This window comes from Colletotrichum aenigma (genome assembly GCF_013390185.1).
Source record: "Colletotrichum aenigma strain Cg56 chromosome Unknown KSG_Cg56_contig07, whole genome shotgun sequence".
NCBI lineage: Eukaryota > Fungi > Ascomycota > Sordariomycetes > Glomerellales > Glomerellaceae > Colletotrichum > Colletotrichum aenigma.
Window position 1 is genome coordinate 1,929,009 of NW_023500913.1, and position 17,134 is coordinate 1,946,142.

The 17,134-nt window shown below is 55.3% G+C and overlaps 2 protein-coding genes across 2 annotated transcripts; both read left to right on the forward strand.

The window, feature by feature from the left end:
- Window positions 1-18: 18 nt before the first annotated feature.
- Window positions 19-726, forward strand: CGCA056_v010773 (uncharacterized protein; the record flags this gene model as incomplete). The annotated part of the gene is made up of 1 exon (XM_037326020.1): window positions 19-726. The coding sequence occupies one exon, from the start codon at window positions 19-21 to the stop codon at window positions 724-726; it is 708 nt and encodes a 235-aa protein (XP_037175208.1).
- Window positions 727-5,765: 5,039 nt separating this feature from the next.
- CGCA056_v010774 (GPI-anchored CFEM domain protein) lies at window positions 5,766-6,335 on the forward strand (the record flags this gene model as incomplete). The annotated part of the gene is made up of 2 exons (XM_037326021.1): window positions 5,766-5,840; window positions 5,967-6,335. The coding sequence occupies 2 exons, from the start codon at window positions 5,766-5,768 to the stop codon at window positions 6,333-6,335; spliced, it is 444 nt and encodes a 147-aa protein (XP_037175201.1).
- Window positions 6,336-17,134: the final 10,799 nt, after the last annotated feature.

Below are 17,134 nucleotides of genomic sequence, written 5' to 3' on the forward strand. Positions count from 1 at the left end.
TGGAATACTAACCAAAGCATGACCCCTACACCGTTCCCAGGGCAGTATCCCACGCCATACCCAGCGCCGTGCCCTACCCCTGGGGAAGAACGCATGGAAGGGGTCATGTCTTCAATCGGTTCCGTGTATTTTCCCAGCAACCAGTTTATGGCACAGCAGCAGATCGCGACGGGAGTTCTTCCGACACAGCCAGCGTCGCCCGAGGCCATACTCCAAGCTTTGCTGCGCACTCGTCTCAGTTACTTGCGGTGTCTGCTGTACCGTCCTTATATCTACCGGGTCGTGCATTCTGACAAGCTGTCTTCTCAAGACCTCGTCGGGGCCGAGGAATACCTCCGGCAGTGTGTTTGTTGGCCCATCATCATACCGCCGATGTGCCACAGCAAGCGCCTGATCCATGGTCTTTACTTCTGGTCGCACAACCTGATGGGGATTCTCATCATCCTACGCCTCGCCATCACGCACCCGAGGCTGCAGGCGGTGTGTCTCAGTATTGGTAAGAAGGACAAGGAGGAGTTCAAGAGACCCGGCGCGTGGAACGCGCAGGCGAGGCAGACCATATTTCTGTGTGTTGAATGGTTCAAGAGTCTCGTGGATATCGATGCCGATGCTAGGTGGTGTTGGTCCATCATCCAGGGCATATACCCAGAGCTGGTCCTCAGCCCGACAAACACCCGGTTCCTGCCAGAGTTTTACCCGACGGCGATGCCATCTCAAGAGGGCTGATGACCCTACTGTAACCAGTTTGGCTGTCAACTTGCGGCTGTGCGCTTATGAGGAAGATGAGGTGGATGTTGAAGAGGAGCAGATGACTCTACAATCTACAGCAGAGGTTGAAGGAACCGATCAGGTTAGAACGACGGGTCTACGGCTGCGAGCGGCTCGCAGATATGGTTGATTCGGCTGAACAGACAACAAAACAAAGATAAGAGGGAAAAGAAGAGAAGAGAAGTGGCACTCACGAACAGAACACCTGGATTGCGATGGGGGCTTAGACTGGAGAGATACCCTTGCATGAGATGCTCCGCGCTCCCTCCTTTTTTATTTCGTTTTCTTCTTCTCCTTCTTGTCTACCAATGGTTGGCTCCGTCTAGAGAGCGGCTATCTCAATATGAAAACCGCAGAGAGCGCGACAGACACACACAAGCCGTTCAATCATGGTCTTTCAGACGCCCCCGGTGATGCTTAGCCGGCCTGGGACCGGAAGGGGGTGTCCCTCAGCTGGACATCTCCAAGTCTGAATCTTGCCAATTGCCTAATAATGCCGCACCGTTCTATTCCAGCACGAGGAAAGCCACAACCTCCCGTATCCCCCCCGTACCTCTGGGATACGGTCTGCCTTCCACAAGAATCAACAGGAGACATCCTATCGGCAGTTTAATGGGAAACGCATATTACACAGAGTTGGATTATCATCAAAGACTCCCCTCACGCCACAGGCATAATAACGTGAGGGTGAATCACCAACACCCATCTGACCTGGTCATCCTCATGCTTGTGGATATCAAATTCCGAGTTTAGACGAGGCTTTCTTGATTGTTCAGAGGCCCATGGAGGCCGATTGATCGTACCAAACTGGGGGCTCCGAGACTTGACATGATATGCGAAGAGTTGACGCGAGTTTGCGAGTGTGTAACGTACCTCCACAAGTTTTCTTGTATAATAAGATGCCAGATTATATCCATCGCTAGGATTGCTCATGCATCGCGGCGTGCTCCGTCAAACCTCACCAAACCCCGGTGTACTTACATACCTGGACCGCCGACACCGGGTATGCACCCGCGTCGGCTTCGGTTTCCGCGTTGAATCTGCCAATGCCACGGGCCGAACTGTTCCTCGGTCATTCCGCGTGCTACTACACACACCGAATGCCTCCCTCGAACGCCACCTAAACGCCACCTCTACCAACAGATACTCCCGTAACCGCCCTCGCACCAGTTGGAAAAAATAAAAAGCCGAGAGAACCAACGTCAGAAGGAATCAAGCGCAAGCCACATTTACCAGCCTTCCACATAGACTCGAGAAACAGCACAATGAACCAACTAGGTGGTGGACAAGGGAACTAGTGGAGTGGGACAGCGACAGAAGGAAGGAACTACCGAACCCAACACATCGAGATGACTGCAAAATTGCAGATGCAGTGTCGCCTGTGCCCAGGCCGTGGGGTGCGGCTGCTTAGCTCGGCTTGGCCTGGCTTGGTGTGTACCTCGAAGGCGTGTATCTTGGCCTCTCGGCCGGGTAGGCAGACAGGCAGACAGGCAGGTCAGACAGATCAGACCCCTCTCTCTCAAAAGGGGAAAGGGGAAAGGAAAAGGGGGGCGTGTGGGAAGTCGGGTTGGGGCCCAAGGGGGATGGATGTAAAGAAAAGGAACATGCCAAAGCGGTGTTGGGCTTGCAGCACAAACCTGTCGTCGTGGTCGCTCGGATTCAGCCTCTTCTTTTCCCGCCCCGCTCGCCCCCTCCAACGACCGCGACACATTCCTTCCACGTCAAAGACAAGACGTCAATGGACGAGGCCGTGCATTTCCTTTTTTCCCTCTTTCACTCCTGTGACGTGTGGCTTCGTTGTTCTTGAGGCTTGCGCCAATGGCGAACCACGACGTTTTCCAGGGTCCTTGCCGCTTGCCCACGCCGTCTTTGGTCGTCACGTTCAAGACATGAAGCTACGCGCTGTGGCTGGCGTTTGTGGCTTTGATGTGGACGTAGGGGAGAGAGCTCGAGGGGTGGGTGAGTGTAAGCCAGTTTCTGTATCTGTATTCAGCTGGCATATGCCAAACATGCCAACTAATAACTCGACGCTTGACTCAACGGGCAGTTAGTAGATGCTTCTTGTCGTCGGCAACAATCGGCCCCAACGGCTCTTGTTCCGGCGGTGCACCTCTAATGCCATAATACACGAGGTCGAGAACGGGGACGAACGCGGTTCCAACAACGCAGGCGCAATTAGCGCTAGGTCTGCCGGTGCGAGGAATATGCACAAGGCGGAGGAGAGCCGGGCGCCACTACTGAAAGTATATGCGCGGCAACAGGACGGGCGGCGGTCCGGCGCTTAGGTCCGCACATACCTCTCTCCTTACGTGTGTGTTTTGCTGTGTGTGCTCTCCTCTCCCGTAAAAGGTGGAGAGAGGGAACACGAAGAAGGCAGAGAGAGACATGAGTCCGCATCTGTCAAACGTGACACGGATGATTGTCTTGGCCGGCCCAAAGGAGACGACGGACCAAGGCCAAGCAACTCTTCGCCGAGGAGCCGAGAACGACTGCCCGGCGGGGAGGGGAGGGGCGTCAACTCGACCAGCCCCGGACTGAGCCTTCATGCGGCTGCGTCCTGCGTGCCCAAGGGACGGACGCCGCACCGTCCCGGCCTGTCATGTGGCTTGCCCGGCCCCCCCATCTGCAACCTCCTGAGGCCTGCGTCGGGTTCGATAGCCGATCCATAGTTGCTTGCGGAGATTCCAGAGAAGCATGCAGGGCCTTGCATCTATCCCTGAAGGAGCAGGCATGCCGACACTTCTATCGATTCCTGTGTGACCGATGTAAGTCAAATGTGGGTAGTAATCGATCAGTAACCCAGATGTGACGGTGATTGTCATCTTCAATTCAGATCTTCCGTTCAAGACTGGCGGATCCTGAGACAAAACAGAGAAAGGAAGCTTCCCGTCTTCAAGGGGGGATGAGGAGCATCTTCGCCATCCCACTCAATTCTATAGCTGGGGGAAACAAGGCACTTCCCCGTCCTTGTTCCGTTTCTCTTGCGGCCGTCCCCGCCGCCTATCAAGCTTTCTCGGTCGGCTCTTGGCCCGGCTCGGCGTGTGTAGAGACCCGCTGGGCGGATCGGGAACTTTCTGCTGCGCAACGTGAACACGGGATCGGAGAGAATCATGTCGTGCGTCAGTCTCTCTGTGTAAAGGGATGGATCGTACATCCAAAACCAAAACAAAAAAGCCTCGGGTAGCACGACGTGAGGCTGCAGAACATGAACATCATGCGAGAAGACAAGAAGATGTCAGCCGCAGCGTCAATAATTCTGTCTTGTGTTACGCGAGCAACCTGCCTGCAGGGAAACGGAGCGATGATGTGGGTAAGGGGTGAGATCAGACGATATGCCTGCATGTGCGCTAGGTATGTCTCTGACGGGGACCGCGGCCGTCCCTTCCCTAGCTTCCCAATGTCTCGACGTGTGCTTTGTGGTTGGCCCCCAAAGCATGAAGGAGGGGGAAGCGGCCCGAGCAACGAGCGACAGGCCCGTAGTCTGCAGGCGGTCTAGTGATGGGTAAAGTCCAAGCCTCCCTGAGCAAATCAAAGTGAAGCGGACGCACGAGCTGCTGCGTCTTCGATGCATATGGGTGTGTGAAGTGTGTGAGTGTGTGTCTTGGTGCCCAATGGACGTGATCGATGGTGCCCGCCCATGTCTCTCTCCTCCTCCTCCTCTCTCTATGTCTGTGTCTCTCCTGCGATCCCAAATCCCTGGAACTGGGGGAGGGAGAGAAGAAAAAGAAAAGGGTGGGAGGGCTGAGCGAGGCCCCCGCGCCATGACGATGTCGTTTGTACGTACATACGTCCCGTCTTGGGTGATGGGATTGAATGATTTCATCTGGGCTCCATCAGCCTTGATCCCAGCCTTATTCCGCCTCATCTACTTGGACGGAGCAGAAAATCCGCTGAACATCATCCGGAGTGGACGCAAGGAGAAGAAGAGGAAAAGGAAAAGAAGAGTTTCCCCCCTTCTTTGAATCATCCGGACAGGACGTGACCTGGCCATCCGGACCAATAATCCAGACAAGCGAGCGCCACGCGGCCGTGGCCTGTGAGAAATTTGGACGACGTTTCAGTGCCTTCTCGCGATCAGACTCGGCGGTAACCCAAACAACGACACGGAAGGGCAAGGAATGTCGGAGGGGATGGGGCGGGAGGAAGAAACAGAGCAAAAGTAAACACGGAGGTTCCGGCTTGCCCGGGCCCCCGGGCGGCCTGCCTTTGAACTGGAAAGATGGAACATTCCCCGGGACCGTGTCGTCCCAGTGCCTGCTCCTCCTCCTCCTCCTCATCATCATCCTCCACCATCTCCTCCTCCAGTCTGTTCCCCCTCCCCACTCTACTGAACACGACGTCGTCGAGGAACGCGAGGGCGCCGCACCGCACCGCACCGCACCGCACAGCGAGCTCCGGGTCTTCCGTGGGCTGGGAACGTTCCCCGGGGGACCTGGGCGACCCTGCCAGCCGGCCGTTAGCAAGCATGCTAATCATTTCCCCTACCCCAAATGAGTTCCCCAACAAGCTCCAGAGTCAAAAAGTCTAAAAGCCTATTGAGCCGAAAGGGGCAGCCCGCCGACCAATCATGCGCGCCTATGATGCCGGCAATACGACCTTGTAATTGGTGTGATTTCATCATGAGAAAAAAAGAGTGTACCATTGCCTAGGGGCCCTGTCGATATTGAGTAGGCGGATGGAAAGGTGAAGGGAAAAATAAGGATTGGTGGCGCGCGGTTGAAGTAAGTCATGACTGAATCGGGGTAAGCACCACGAGTTTAGCAAACCATCAGGTGCCTCGATCTCCCCTCTCTTCTCGTCCTTTGTGCAGCTGTGTCGCTTTTCCCCTTTTTCCATCTGCCCCTCAAGGTCGCAATTCTCTTCTGTCGGCTGCATTTCTCACGCTCAGACGTATCTTCACGCGGCTTTGTCAACACCTCAGAGTGGACATCAGAGTGAGAGACAAACACACAACCGAGCGCCTCGCACCACATACCGCATACCGCAACCTGCCAAACATGAAGTTCGCCATTGTCGCATACGCGCTTGCCGGGCTTGCCGGCGCCCAAGTCCAGCAGCTTCCTACCTGCGCAGTACGTTCGCATCCTGTTCTTCCGTACCCCTCTTGCTCTCGCTCTCAACCCCCCTGCCCCTGACGTCGCATCTGGCGTCGGCGGGAGGAAGCAGTTGGCGTCTTCGTGGGCTGACCTTGGTTACAGCAAACATGTGTGAACAAGTACACGTCAGGCACTGCCATTGCCGGCTGCAGCAACCTCGACATCAAGTGCATCTGCTCCAACTCGGGCTTCCTCGACGGCATCGCCTGCTGTCTCGCTGACGCCTGTCCCAAGGCTGACCAGGACACTGCCGTCAAGTACGCAAAGGACATTTGCACCGGTGCCGGCGTCACTGTCCCCGATCAAGTGGTGTGCAAGAGCGCCAATGCCACCGCGTCTGGTAGCGCGGCGGCCACCGGTGCGAGCCAAACCGCGTCGAGTCCCTCTGCCACGGGCACGGCCAACGCGGCGCCCATCATGGGACCTGGAGCGCTGCTTGGTGGTCTCTTCGCCGCGCTTTTTGCTCTGTAAATGACCTGGGAGTGTTTTCGATGTTCGCGACGACGACCGGCAATCGTCGTCTTTTTAAAGGCTCACCTAGCCTGTATGTGGACTTACTTATCATGGTTTTAATGGCTATATTTTGCGTTCGCGGTGATGCTGATTGTGATTTGGAGACAAGAACCAGCCAAAATCAATATGTGGTTACCATCAATGTGTCGTTATTTTCGTCAGTGACAGGAAATGTTGATGCCATGCAATTGGTTGGTGATTTCAATGCGGCAGCACAAGGGTTCTTCTTCACCTGCAAACAAACGCAACGACGGTGCTGGACAATGAGAGCAATGTCTTGGTCAAAGCGGTCGGCAACGGACGATACGAAAGCGAAGCCACGTTGATAACACGCCGTCTTGTCTGTGGATATGTCGGCAGAACAGCGGAAAAGCAGCGTCGAAACATCGGCGGGACCCCTTCTCCTTGGACCCTGACCTTACATCATCCATCTGCCGACGACGAGGTCAGCACGCGGGTAGCATTTGTGTGTGTCCGGGGGTAGCAGACCGCCAGTTCATGTATGTGAGGCCCGGCCTTGGTGCTGGTGCTGGTGAGGATATTTGGAGTTTTTCGACGAACCTTCTTCTGCATCGGCCTAGGGATCCTGGACTTCCCCCAAACGCCGTCGGGCCTCCTGCAGGCGGAAGCTGTAGGAGGTGCGGGAGGGGGATCAACAAACGGCGAGATTGACAAAAGTCTGTCTGACCCTACCGCCCGCCTGGAGTTGGAGGGAAATCTTCCTCTTCCCGCTGTCAAATCCGAGGTGCCAGAAGCTTGCTACGCTTCCAAAGCCTCGTTGCGACCACACACAACGCAGGCACTGCAGGGAAGGCAGTGTACGCCGAGGTACATGTTTGCTGAGATGGCACTTAACAGGCTGGGTGTGTGTTGACGATGAAGACGACTACCAAGTACGGCACAATCTTGGCACACCTTGGTAGCACGCATGTAGGTTAAATGACTGCCGACGATGGCACGTGGTAAGCTTCGATGGACGTCGCAGGTGAGCGGATGCTGTCCCATTTCGAGGTGGTCTCCGCACACTGACAATGCCACCGAGGTCGCGGCAAAAGAGGACGGAACGGAGGTGATAGCCGCGTCATTTGCCATGAGGCTCCCGGCCAGACCGGGAGACCCCGTCTGTGGGAGCAAATGTTGCCTTGGATGTTGTCTCCGTCGTTCATGAGATGAGATGCAGCGCAAACGCTGGGATGGAACGGTAGCAACCGTTTCGATATCGGCATCTGTGGATCGGGAGCGGTGTAGTCCAAATGCTACATTTCCAACGACGGCCGATTGGAAATTCCGGTCTCGATTGTCCAACGCAGCAGGGGCTGAGCTGCCAGTCCGACGGCCGAGGCGGTGATGCAATGCTCGAGTTTACGCAGTAAGGACTCTTTTGCGGTGTTGATCCCGTCTAGTATAGCCGACGCAGCCGACGCAACCGACATCCATGTACGCCATATGTACTGCCTAGTACATGCAGGAACCCTCAAGTTGCTTGGGAAGAGGCCCAATAAGGTATGTGACAACGAGCGTACAGCTTCATGGTTGCCGCAATATACAGAGATGAGCCGGAACCATCTGGCCAGAAGTGGTCTTCGTCACCTCAACGCCGGCCCAGGGTGGATGAGACTAGCCGTCACTGCCACAATCTTTTCGTATATCCCCCACCTAAAGATATTGTCACGGCGCGAGGTCTTGGCAACGGCAGACAAGCGGGCGATGGTGAGAATCTGCTGCGTGCCCGTAGCATTCTTTCTGGATTATTCGGCGTCTTGCCGGTGTCGTTGTCCTGGCCGTCCTCTTCTCGTTGGCCGTTTTCGGCTTGAACCACAGACCTGAGAGCATTAGAGGCTGGCCCCCCACAGGGACAGAGACGCCGTCCGACAGTCTACCCATGCAGACGCAGACAGATTGCAAGAGCCGCGCCGCCACGCAACGTCTGCCGTGTGCACTCGGAGGGGTAGGTACATTCAGGCCGGCCGATGGGCTGGAGCGCAAGACGTATTGGGAGATGCGCGTGAAAACGTCAAAGTCGCTAGCCTGGTGTGGGCGGGGTGACATGTTATTGGGGGGAAAGTTGACGGCGAGGTAGGGGAGGGGGCGTGTGTGAAAGGCAAAGTACGTGCGGCCATGTATCCGTAGCATGGCTCCCAAGTTGAAGATGATGCTACTCGGTCGTCTTGAACTGAGTTAATCTCTTCCTGTGGCACGTCAATTCAACGCCAGTGCGCCGACTGCCCACTCTCGCCGCCGCCGTCCATCGCGCAGTGCAGTGCAGTGCAGTGCCGTGATATCGCAGCAAGGGTTTCGTATTCCGGACATCCAGGGCTCTCGCCGAGGCTTCAGCGGGATGGGGCCAGTTCCCCTTCTCTCTCGCTCGAGTTCTCCATAAGGCAGACAAGACTTCAACGCCTAGCCGTTCCTGCAGGCCTCTCCACCACCTGTCAGAGTTTGCTGGGTCTATCCGTGGTGTGGTGTGGTGTGGTGCGAGGCATGTACATCGCTGGGTACCGCCGTGGGAGGTATTCGTAGCGCGCGTGCTTGACGATACCCCTTCCAGACGCTAGTTGCGAACAGGGTAGCCAAGGGGACTCTCACATCGGGTACCTGTCAGGATGGGCTTGGAATTGCCGTGATACGCTCCAAATCCGATTGATGCGATCATCCAGCTCTCAGCCGCCGCCCAGGGACAGAGAGAGAGAGAGAGAGAGAGAGAGAGAGAGAGAGAGAGAGAGAGAGAGAGAGAAACAGACCAGGACCAGGGCCAGGGCCAGGGAGATCAGATGAGGAACTTGGGGTTTGCGAGGGCGGCTTTGGTGGTTTGGCTGCAGAGACGCCGCAGAGCTGCACGGTGCTTTGACCATTTTGAAGTCTGGTGTGAAACTTGACGGTGGGTTTGTCTGCGAACGCTTTGACATTGCAAACTCCTGCTAGCTCTGCATCTGCTTCTGCATCTGCTTCTGCATCTGCTTCTGCATCTGCTTCTGCATCTGCTTCTGCTTCTACTTCTGCAAGAGGAACGAGGTAACACCTCGCCGCTCGGCGACGCGAGCGACGCGACCTGGGTTATTGGAAATGGGGTGATGACGCCCCTTTGGTCAGCATTCGTCTTCGTCAGTCTGTCGTTATGTAATCTTTGATCTCTGCTGCTCAGAAGTAGTCTGTCTGCTATCCAGGCCGACTCAGGAGCTGGAGATCCGATGCTTTTGCTCTCGTCCTAGGGGATGAGGAGCAGCTGGATAGCCATTTTCCTGATAGAACCTACAAAGGCCGAGGCCATGTGGGCCATGCCAGGCTTGGTTGAAGCTTTTTGCCAGTCCTTTGGGGCAAGCTTGCTTCCCAGATGAGAGCTGTTTCCGCTAGTCCTCACAGGTGTCTTCCGAGGAGCTTGGTCACTGATGCTGCTGCTGTCGGCATCGCCGTGTTTGACTCTGCGGTGCCTTCACAGGACTGGTGGGATGACGTTTCCGATGTTGCGCCGTCATGCCGTCAAGTCAAGCGTAATTACCAGGTGTGTCTCCGTGAAGAAGAACCTGGTCCTTCTGGGATCAAATAGGTCATCGAATGCTCACATGTGCCTGAAGCCCGCCAAACCGGCGGCTCGGAACTTTTCAGCTTCCACTCCAGCAACAGTATTTCGTTTGTTGTTTTAGAGCCCTTGCTTGTCAAACTTGAACCTGGCAACGCCCTGGCAGGCGAGCCCTTTCATCTCGCTCCGTGGCCACGACTGCTTCTTCGACCCGAAAAACGACGCATCGTGAGAGAAAGCCCGAATTCCCGAGTAAAACAACGAATTGGGAAAACCAACTGTCCTGTCTCTCTGGTTCAGGGTCACGATGGCCGGAGATCTTGCGGAGCTGCCCCGTCTGCAAAGCCTGGTTGCAGAGACGAGGGGGTGGTGGAGGTGACCAGCTGCAGGGTCGTCGACCTGTCAAATGCATGACACCCCTCCGGACCCTCCCCGTGTGGGAGTACGGTACAGACACTTGCGATGGTACTGCATGTCTGGATCTGGAGCCAGATGATTAAGATTTGATGGCCAGCCAGAAGCTCGGCAATCCTGCTACGGATGCTGCCATTGCTCTGGCACGACGCGACCTGATGCGACTGTCCCCACGCAAGCCAGAAACCATCGCATCAAGTTGGTGTGCTCTTGTGCGCTCAGACGCGCGCACCTTTGCACCATTGGATGCAGTAGACGAGAAAGTTCGTTCGACTTTGCAAGGAGACCAGCCGTACAGACACAGAGTATGCGTAGGCGGTGTGTCTGTGTGCGTGTGCAAAGTGCATCCCTCCGTTTCTGAGACACTGCGGCCGCTCCTTCAAGTGATTTCTGCTGCTTTCTTTTCCACCCCATCTCCGATCTTGCTAGATGAGATCTGCTTTCATGACAGGCGGCGCACCCTAGCAGACCAGTTTTCCTGTCATATCACAAACGGCCAGAGTGAAAAGGTCGCCGGCCCCCCGTATGGGATGTAACCCGGCTATTTGCGTGACCCGAGGACCAGCATCGGTTCGTGGAGGCTCTCCCGAGCCGGACAACAGCGGAAATAACTCTGGCGAGATGCTGTGTTCGCACGATGCCCTTGTACCCAAGTCAGCAAGTCATCAAAAGGCCTGATGTCTGTTCACTATGAAGCACACGAGGTCCGTCTTTAAACTGCGGTGCCATCTCAAGTCGGGGAGCCAGAAGGAATGCCGTCCTGTCGCGCCCGCGGTGCTTCCCGCAAAGAGCCTGGCTTCGGGGGCATGATCCCGCTGGTTCAGATGTACAGAGCACAGCTCTAAGCGGCAGGCTGGGTGACGTTTCGCAAGAGTCCCGAGCAAGCCATCGTGGGGGGTTTGTGGAATACGCCTCTGCAAGCCACTGATCTGATCATCTGTGAGCACAAGCCTGGGGTCCTGAACATTGGAAGCGCCTCAGTCTGACCAGTCGCCAAGCGAGGTCGCCCTGAGTGGCTCAATAGTGTCAAATGCCCTGGCCGGCACATTTGACGCCTTGTCATGTCGTCAAAGCAGTCTGACACAGTGCACTAAATGTTTGCCGCGGCTCCATGCTCCGGCATCCGCAGAGACAGCACACTCCACTCACCACGAGGCCTGCAATGTGCATTCTGACCGACCGTCCATCCATACGTAGTGTACAGATATGTACTTGGATGTAAGTCGGCCGACAAGGCAGGATGATTGTCAGGGAGCCCAGCTCGACTCCTTGTTGGAATCGTCGTGAATCGTCGTGAGCCGCAATTTGTACTCTGTACCATACACATCATAACGATCAGGTGGATCTCAGTGGACAGTAGGCTGGCCGGACATGGCTTCCGAGTCCCGCCATATAACGAAGACGGGCACAAAGTGCTGAAAATAGCCAGCGGCAACGCGAAAGTCGAGACGGATGTCTTAGTGGAAGTTTGATATTGACAAGGGCATACACCCTCAGCTGGCAGTCGGCCCAATGAAGTGTCGATTCATTGTAAACCCCTCTCCAGAATATAGTCACAGAGGACGATCGCTGTCGATTGGGCTGGATTGCACGGTCCGTTAAGCGGCCATGCTATTACGGTTGAGATGGGGGTCTTGTGGCCGGCCGAGCAAAGCAGCGAAGCATTGTTGTTGAGTTGGAGTCGACGAACGGGCTTTCCAGCGATGTCTGTCGCAGACGGACGGTCCTTGCGGGGGGTGACATTGGAGAGTACTATGTACGAATAGTGTAGCGGCAAGGTGATAATGACCACTGTCGCCAGACCTTGGTTGCCATGATGGTAAGCTTGACATGCCCTTTTGGGATCTCCCGGTGAGCAGATGCTGGCGTCACGGTGCTGTTTTCGACCGTGTCTGATCCCATTCCTGTTTTCCGCGTTTGATATGCGCTGCACACCACGACCAGGGCAGGCGGACCAACAAAATGCGGGAGGTGCTGTAATAGTACATATGCAGGTATCCACGTGTGATGCGGATCTGGCTCCGGCGCTGATGCTCTAGAGAGAACAAATGTCAAGAATTACGGCGTGGTGGTCTCGCGAGCTAGCGAGTTGAGCGCCAGCAAGAAGACTAATGACGGCGAAGGATGCCAGCGTCGGTGGACTAACAGCGTGGCTGTCCCGATAGCGAGGGCTTTCTGCGGGGGTTTGCTGTACTCTGTTTTTGAGGTCAGTCGGTCAAGGCGAAAGAGCCGACGCAGATGCAGTGGACGTGCTCGGATGGCTTTGGGCGCGTAAAGGTCTGGGCTTGCCCGAGCTATCAACAGGGATGGATGGGAAAATATGATGGTAATTTGGAGGGAGGGGAGGTGAATTGAGTCGAGGCATGTTACCGACTGCTTAGAAAGATGAATGATACGTTGGGGTTGAAACTTGGAAGTGTGTGTGAGTGGAGAGGGAAGTAGAGAGATAGAGAGGGCTTGTTGGTTGTGCTTTGACCTCGAAACGACCATGTCGGGTTCGTGGCCAGCGAGCAATGTTGTTGTTGCAGATGGTGGTTGTCGTTGTTGCGAATGGTGAGGCTGAGTCTGGGATGGGAGGGTGAGGTTGAAAAGAAAACAAAGCCCTGCTGCGGTGGCTCGAGATGGATGTTGGCCCAGGCTCTTGGAAATGGAATGCGAGTCGGGGGTTGAGAGTTCCATTCCTTTTCTCGCTGCAGACTGAAGAGCAAACAATGCCCGACTCGTAGGTATTGTGAGAGTGTCCTGTCGGCAGTTGCAAAGTGGCAGAGCCCAAGGTCAGGCTGTGTTTCCCTTTCCTTTCTTTTGCCTCTTCAATTGTTCTTCTGTCAGCCCGCAGCTCGCAGCCACAACACTTCCAGCTGGGCAGCAGGCACCCCCACCTGTGCTAAAGATGAAGACATGGAATGAATCCCCTTTCAGCGTCGTAATGTACCTACCTTAGATGCAGCAGCTACAGACCTCGCCTACAGGCCGGGACAGAAAAGGACAAGCCAGGGGTTCGGCCGCCTCCCAACTTGCTGGATTGCAGGCACCTGGCCTTATTCGTACGGATGGATACTCTGTACCTTCCATACAGAGCAGTCGCAGGTACCTTGCCTGCTGCCATGGCTCCTGAATGAGAGGAGGAGGAGAGAGGCGATGCCATGCCATGCCATGCCATGCCCTGCCCATGGACGTGCATGCTTCCCAACCCACGTCCACGCCCACGCTCACGCCAACACCCGCCCACGTCGGGCCCTGCCCTGCCCTGCCCTGCTGCAATGCGCCTGCTCGCCCGCTACATACCTACCTTAAGTGGGGTGCCGGCATCCTTCCATCTAGAGCTACCTATGGGGGGGACACCCCCTGTAGGACAGAGGTTGTTCATTCTGGTACCTCTATGCCTCTAGGGGCTATAAGTAACTAGCGAACAGGGCCTACTATAGGCTATTTTTAGCTCTTAATACTAACATTTTCTTTAATCCGTTCTTTCTCTCTATCGTTATTTTTATACTATAAATAGAGTAATTTACTTCTAATAGAGAAAATAGTATATAAACGATTACATAGTTCAGAATTATAAAAAATAATCGAAAAATTAGGGAAATCGAGCGAAAAAATAAGTTATTTATTATACTTTAATTAACTTAAGCTAGATTACCCTAATTTTAGTATAAGAACCTTTAAAGGCATAACCTTAGCCCTCTGTCGTATACCCCCCCCCCCCCCCCCCCCCCCCCCCCCTCCTACCGGGTAGGTAGCTGTCTCTCTCTACCTTGCGGATATCGTGTCTCTCTTCTCTCGCCGCCACCGTCATAGCATCGCCTCATCTCGTCTCGCCTCGTCCAACCTCACCAGGCCTCTCCCCTTCGCCTTGGGACCAAAGCCCACAAGGGTAGAGACAACATCCGTCGTTTTTTCCTTCTGCTTGTCTTCTCGCCTCGTCTCACCTCGATCCTGTCTTCCGAACCCTGCTGGAAGAGTGCCGCAAAGACACTCCCTTTTCATTGTTGACCTCCATCTGCTGGTGTTAGACCCGGCCTCCAGACAACGCAAGCCGACTGATACCCTACGCTGTCACCTACTGGCGACGGGATGCCGCCGGCGCCGAGCGGTGTGGCTTTATACTGTCTATTCGCTCTTGGAAGCCTTTCCCCAGCTCGCCAACTGATGGAACCATAGCTACCCCTACCTTACCTCAACTTCACACCGGGCTCACCTTACCCCGGAGATGAGGTGAGGACAGGTGAGTGGGATGGGGATGAGGGGAGAGGAGGTGAGCTGAGGCTGGTTACGGTGCGGTGCGGTGCGGTGCGGTGCGGTGCGGTGCGTTGAGCTGGGCAGCCCTCCAGCCCCTCCACACTGGACTGCTTGTACAGCACAGCACAGCACGGCACAGCACAGCACATACAGCGCATACAGCACACTGCCTACCTACCTAGGCCTAGGTAGGTGCTAGGTGCTAGGTGCTAGGTGTGATGCTGCATCAACTCGGCTCGCCTCGACACGCGCTGCATTCAACGCTTAAGCGCACACAGTCGAAGCAACGCCATGCACCAACCACCGAGCTGCCTGTTCCGTTCGTTTCTCTCAGCACAACACTTATGCGCATCGTTTGCTATGATTGATGGCCAGTTTGTCCTTCATGGCTTCATGGCTGTCGAGCAATGCACAAGACGACATGACACAACAAGAGCAGCAGCAACAGCATCATTAACAACAACACAACAGGGTCAGCTTCGCTTGGATCACCCATTCGGAACTCCCGATATTGCATGTCGTCAGCCAAAGTTGCGTCGGACAGCTTTGGTCTTGTTAGCAAAAAGCAACCGACACCAAGGCAAGCAACTCAACCTAGCACGGCACACAAGGCAAGTCAGAGCTTGAGGAATACATGCTCCGACCGGAAGGGATACTTGTCCATCGGGAGCTTGTCGCCTAGCAAGGCGCCTAGCAGCACCTGGCACCTGAGTCTTGACGCCTGAACAAAGACCTCCCGCCCTGACATTTCGCCGCGAAGAGAGACGTAGCTTGGTCATGTAGGTGTGTTGACAGGGGTCCCACCTGGGATATGTCCTGCACCTCCAGCGACAGCTCTCTGTCTCTTGGGTCCAAATTTGGTGTCCGTCACAACTCGATGGAGCGTCTGGTCTAGCATCCTCTCGCAAGACACTGAGACGGCCCTATCTTTCCCAGGTAATCAGCGCACGCTACACAGAAAAGGAAAGGAGAAAAATAAGAAATCTGTCTCGAGCAAGGGTCACTCGACGGCGTCTGACGTCTCCTCTCGCAAATGCCCGACCTGACCTTGTCGGGAGAGAAGCGGCAGCTGTACGTTTTCTCGAAGCATTTCTGCCCTTAACCAGCAAGCGAGGTTGAACCCAGAGGCGGCCCGCGGGCGGCCGTCGCCAGCAAAGGCTTCCTTGGACTCTCGAAACTTGCTCTCCATCTGCTCAACATGCTCCCGAGAAAGACATCGTGGTTTCCGATGAGTCTCTGTTTACCCCTCGGCGAGCCAGGGCAAATTTCCAAAAGAAGTGACAAACACGGAGGTCGCCATTTGCCAGACTCCGTCTTTCCTCCAGACCCTTTGCTGAACTTGTTCCCCTGGCACTCAAAACATACGCCCATCAAGGACAGCTACAATCAATCCCTGGCTTCCAGTCCGAATCAATCAATCAGAAAGTACAAATCTTTCCATCGGCACCGAAAAGCTCGCTCGGTTTCCAGCTCTTTACGGGATGGCCCTGAGCCACACACCACACCACCATTATCCGTTGTACACACAGGTCTCTCCGCAGGAACACACACTCCACGCGTCGGCAAGGGGTGTGGTGATAGCGGATTTACCTTGCAGCTGCCACGAGGCGTGCACTTAAGACCAGGGGTCCTGATACCTCCCGACCATGTATTCTCTTTCGTCCCCATGCCCCCGTCCACTGTCAAAGCCCTCCATCGCCTGATGGGGGAATTTCCTACCCATATCCACTGTCACAGACCTGGACCTTGCGAAGCGGAGAGACCTCAACCCTGGACCTCGCCGTCCGTCCGTCCTAACGACCGTTTTTTTGTTTTTTCGATGCAAGCGCTTCCGTCATGGCTCTCAGACATGGACAGGGTAGCTCAAATCCATTCACATTCTGATCAAAACCAATTGTTGCGCTCGCTCTCCTTTTCCCTCAAGGTACTTACCCTACCGCACGCCCTGGCCCTGCGCTCTCTCCCTCTCCTCGTCTCACTCATATATATCCCATCCGGCCTCGACTGATCTACCGTGAGTTTTCGAGAACCAGATTCTCGTGTGCCTAAATACAAAACCCTCCCAGGCCTCAGATACACCAGCAAGCGGGCTTATCACCTACGCCTCACATTACGCCTGTCATCTCTTCTTGCTCGCTCGCCCGTCCGTTCAACTTCGGACCTCATGTCCGACTTGTCCTAGAGCCAAAGGCCTTCTCTATCCACGCCATACAACGATATAAACCCAGGCATGCCATCACCTCTTCCAACAAGAACCGCCTGAACCGCAACCACTTGGATACTCAGCCCGCCCTAGCCGGCACTTCTTCTTCACACCAGACCTTTTTCATGTAAGCCTCTCACCTGCGGCGGAGACAGGTCCGAGACTGACCTCACCATTCAGCGTCTGACCTCACTGTCGCCCAACATGTGTGACTTCACCAAGAACTACTACATTTACACGTCATGCATCGACCCTGGCGCCCACTTCTTCAGAACCTCAGTGGACGGCAATCGGAATCGGACATGTGGCAAGGGGCCCCATGAGCGTTACATTGTCGTCCCCGGCCACTGCCCGCTCTGCGGTGGCTAGTCATGAAGCCACAGG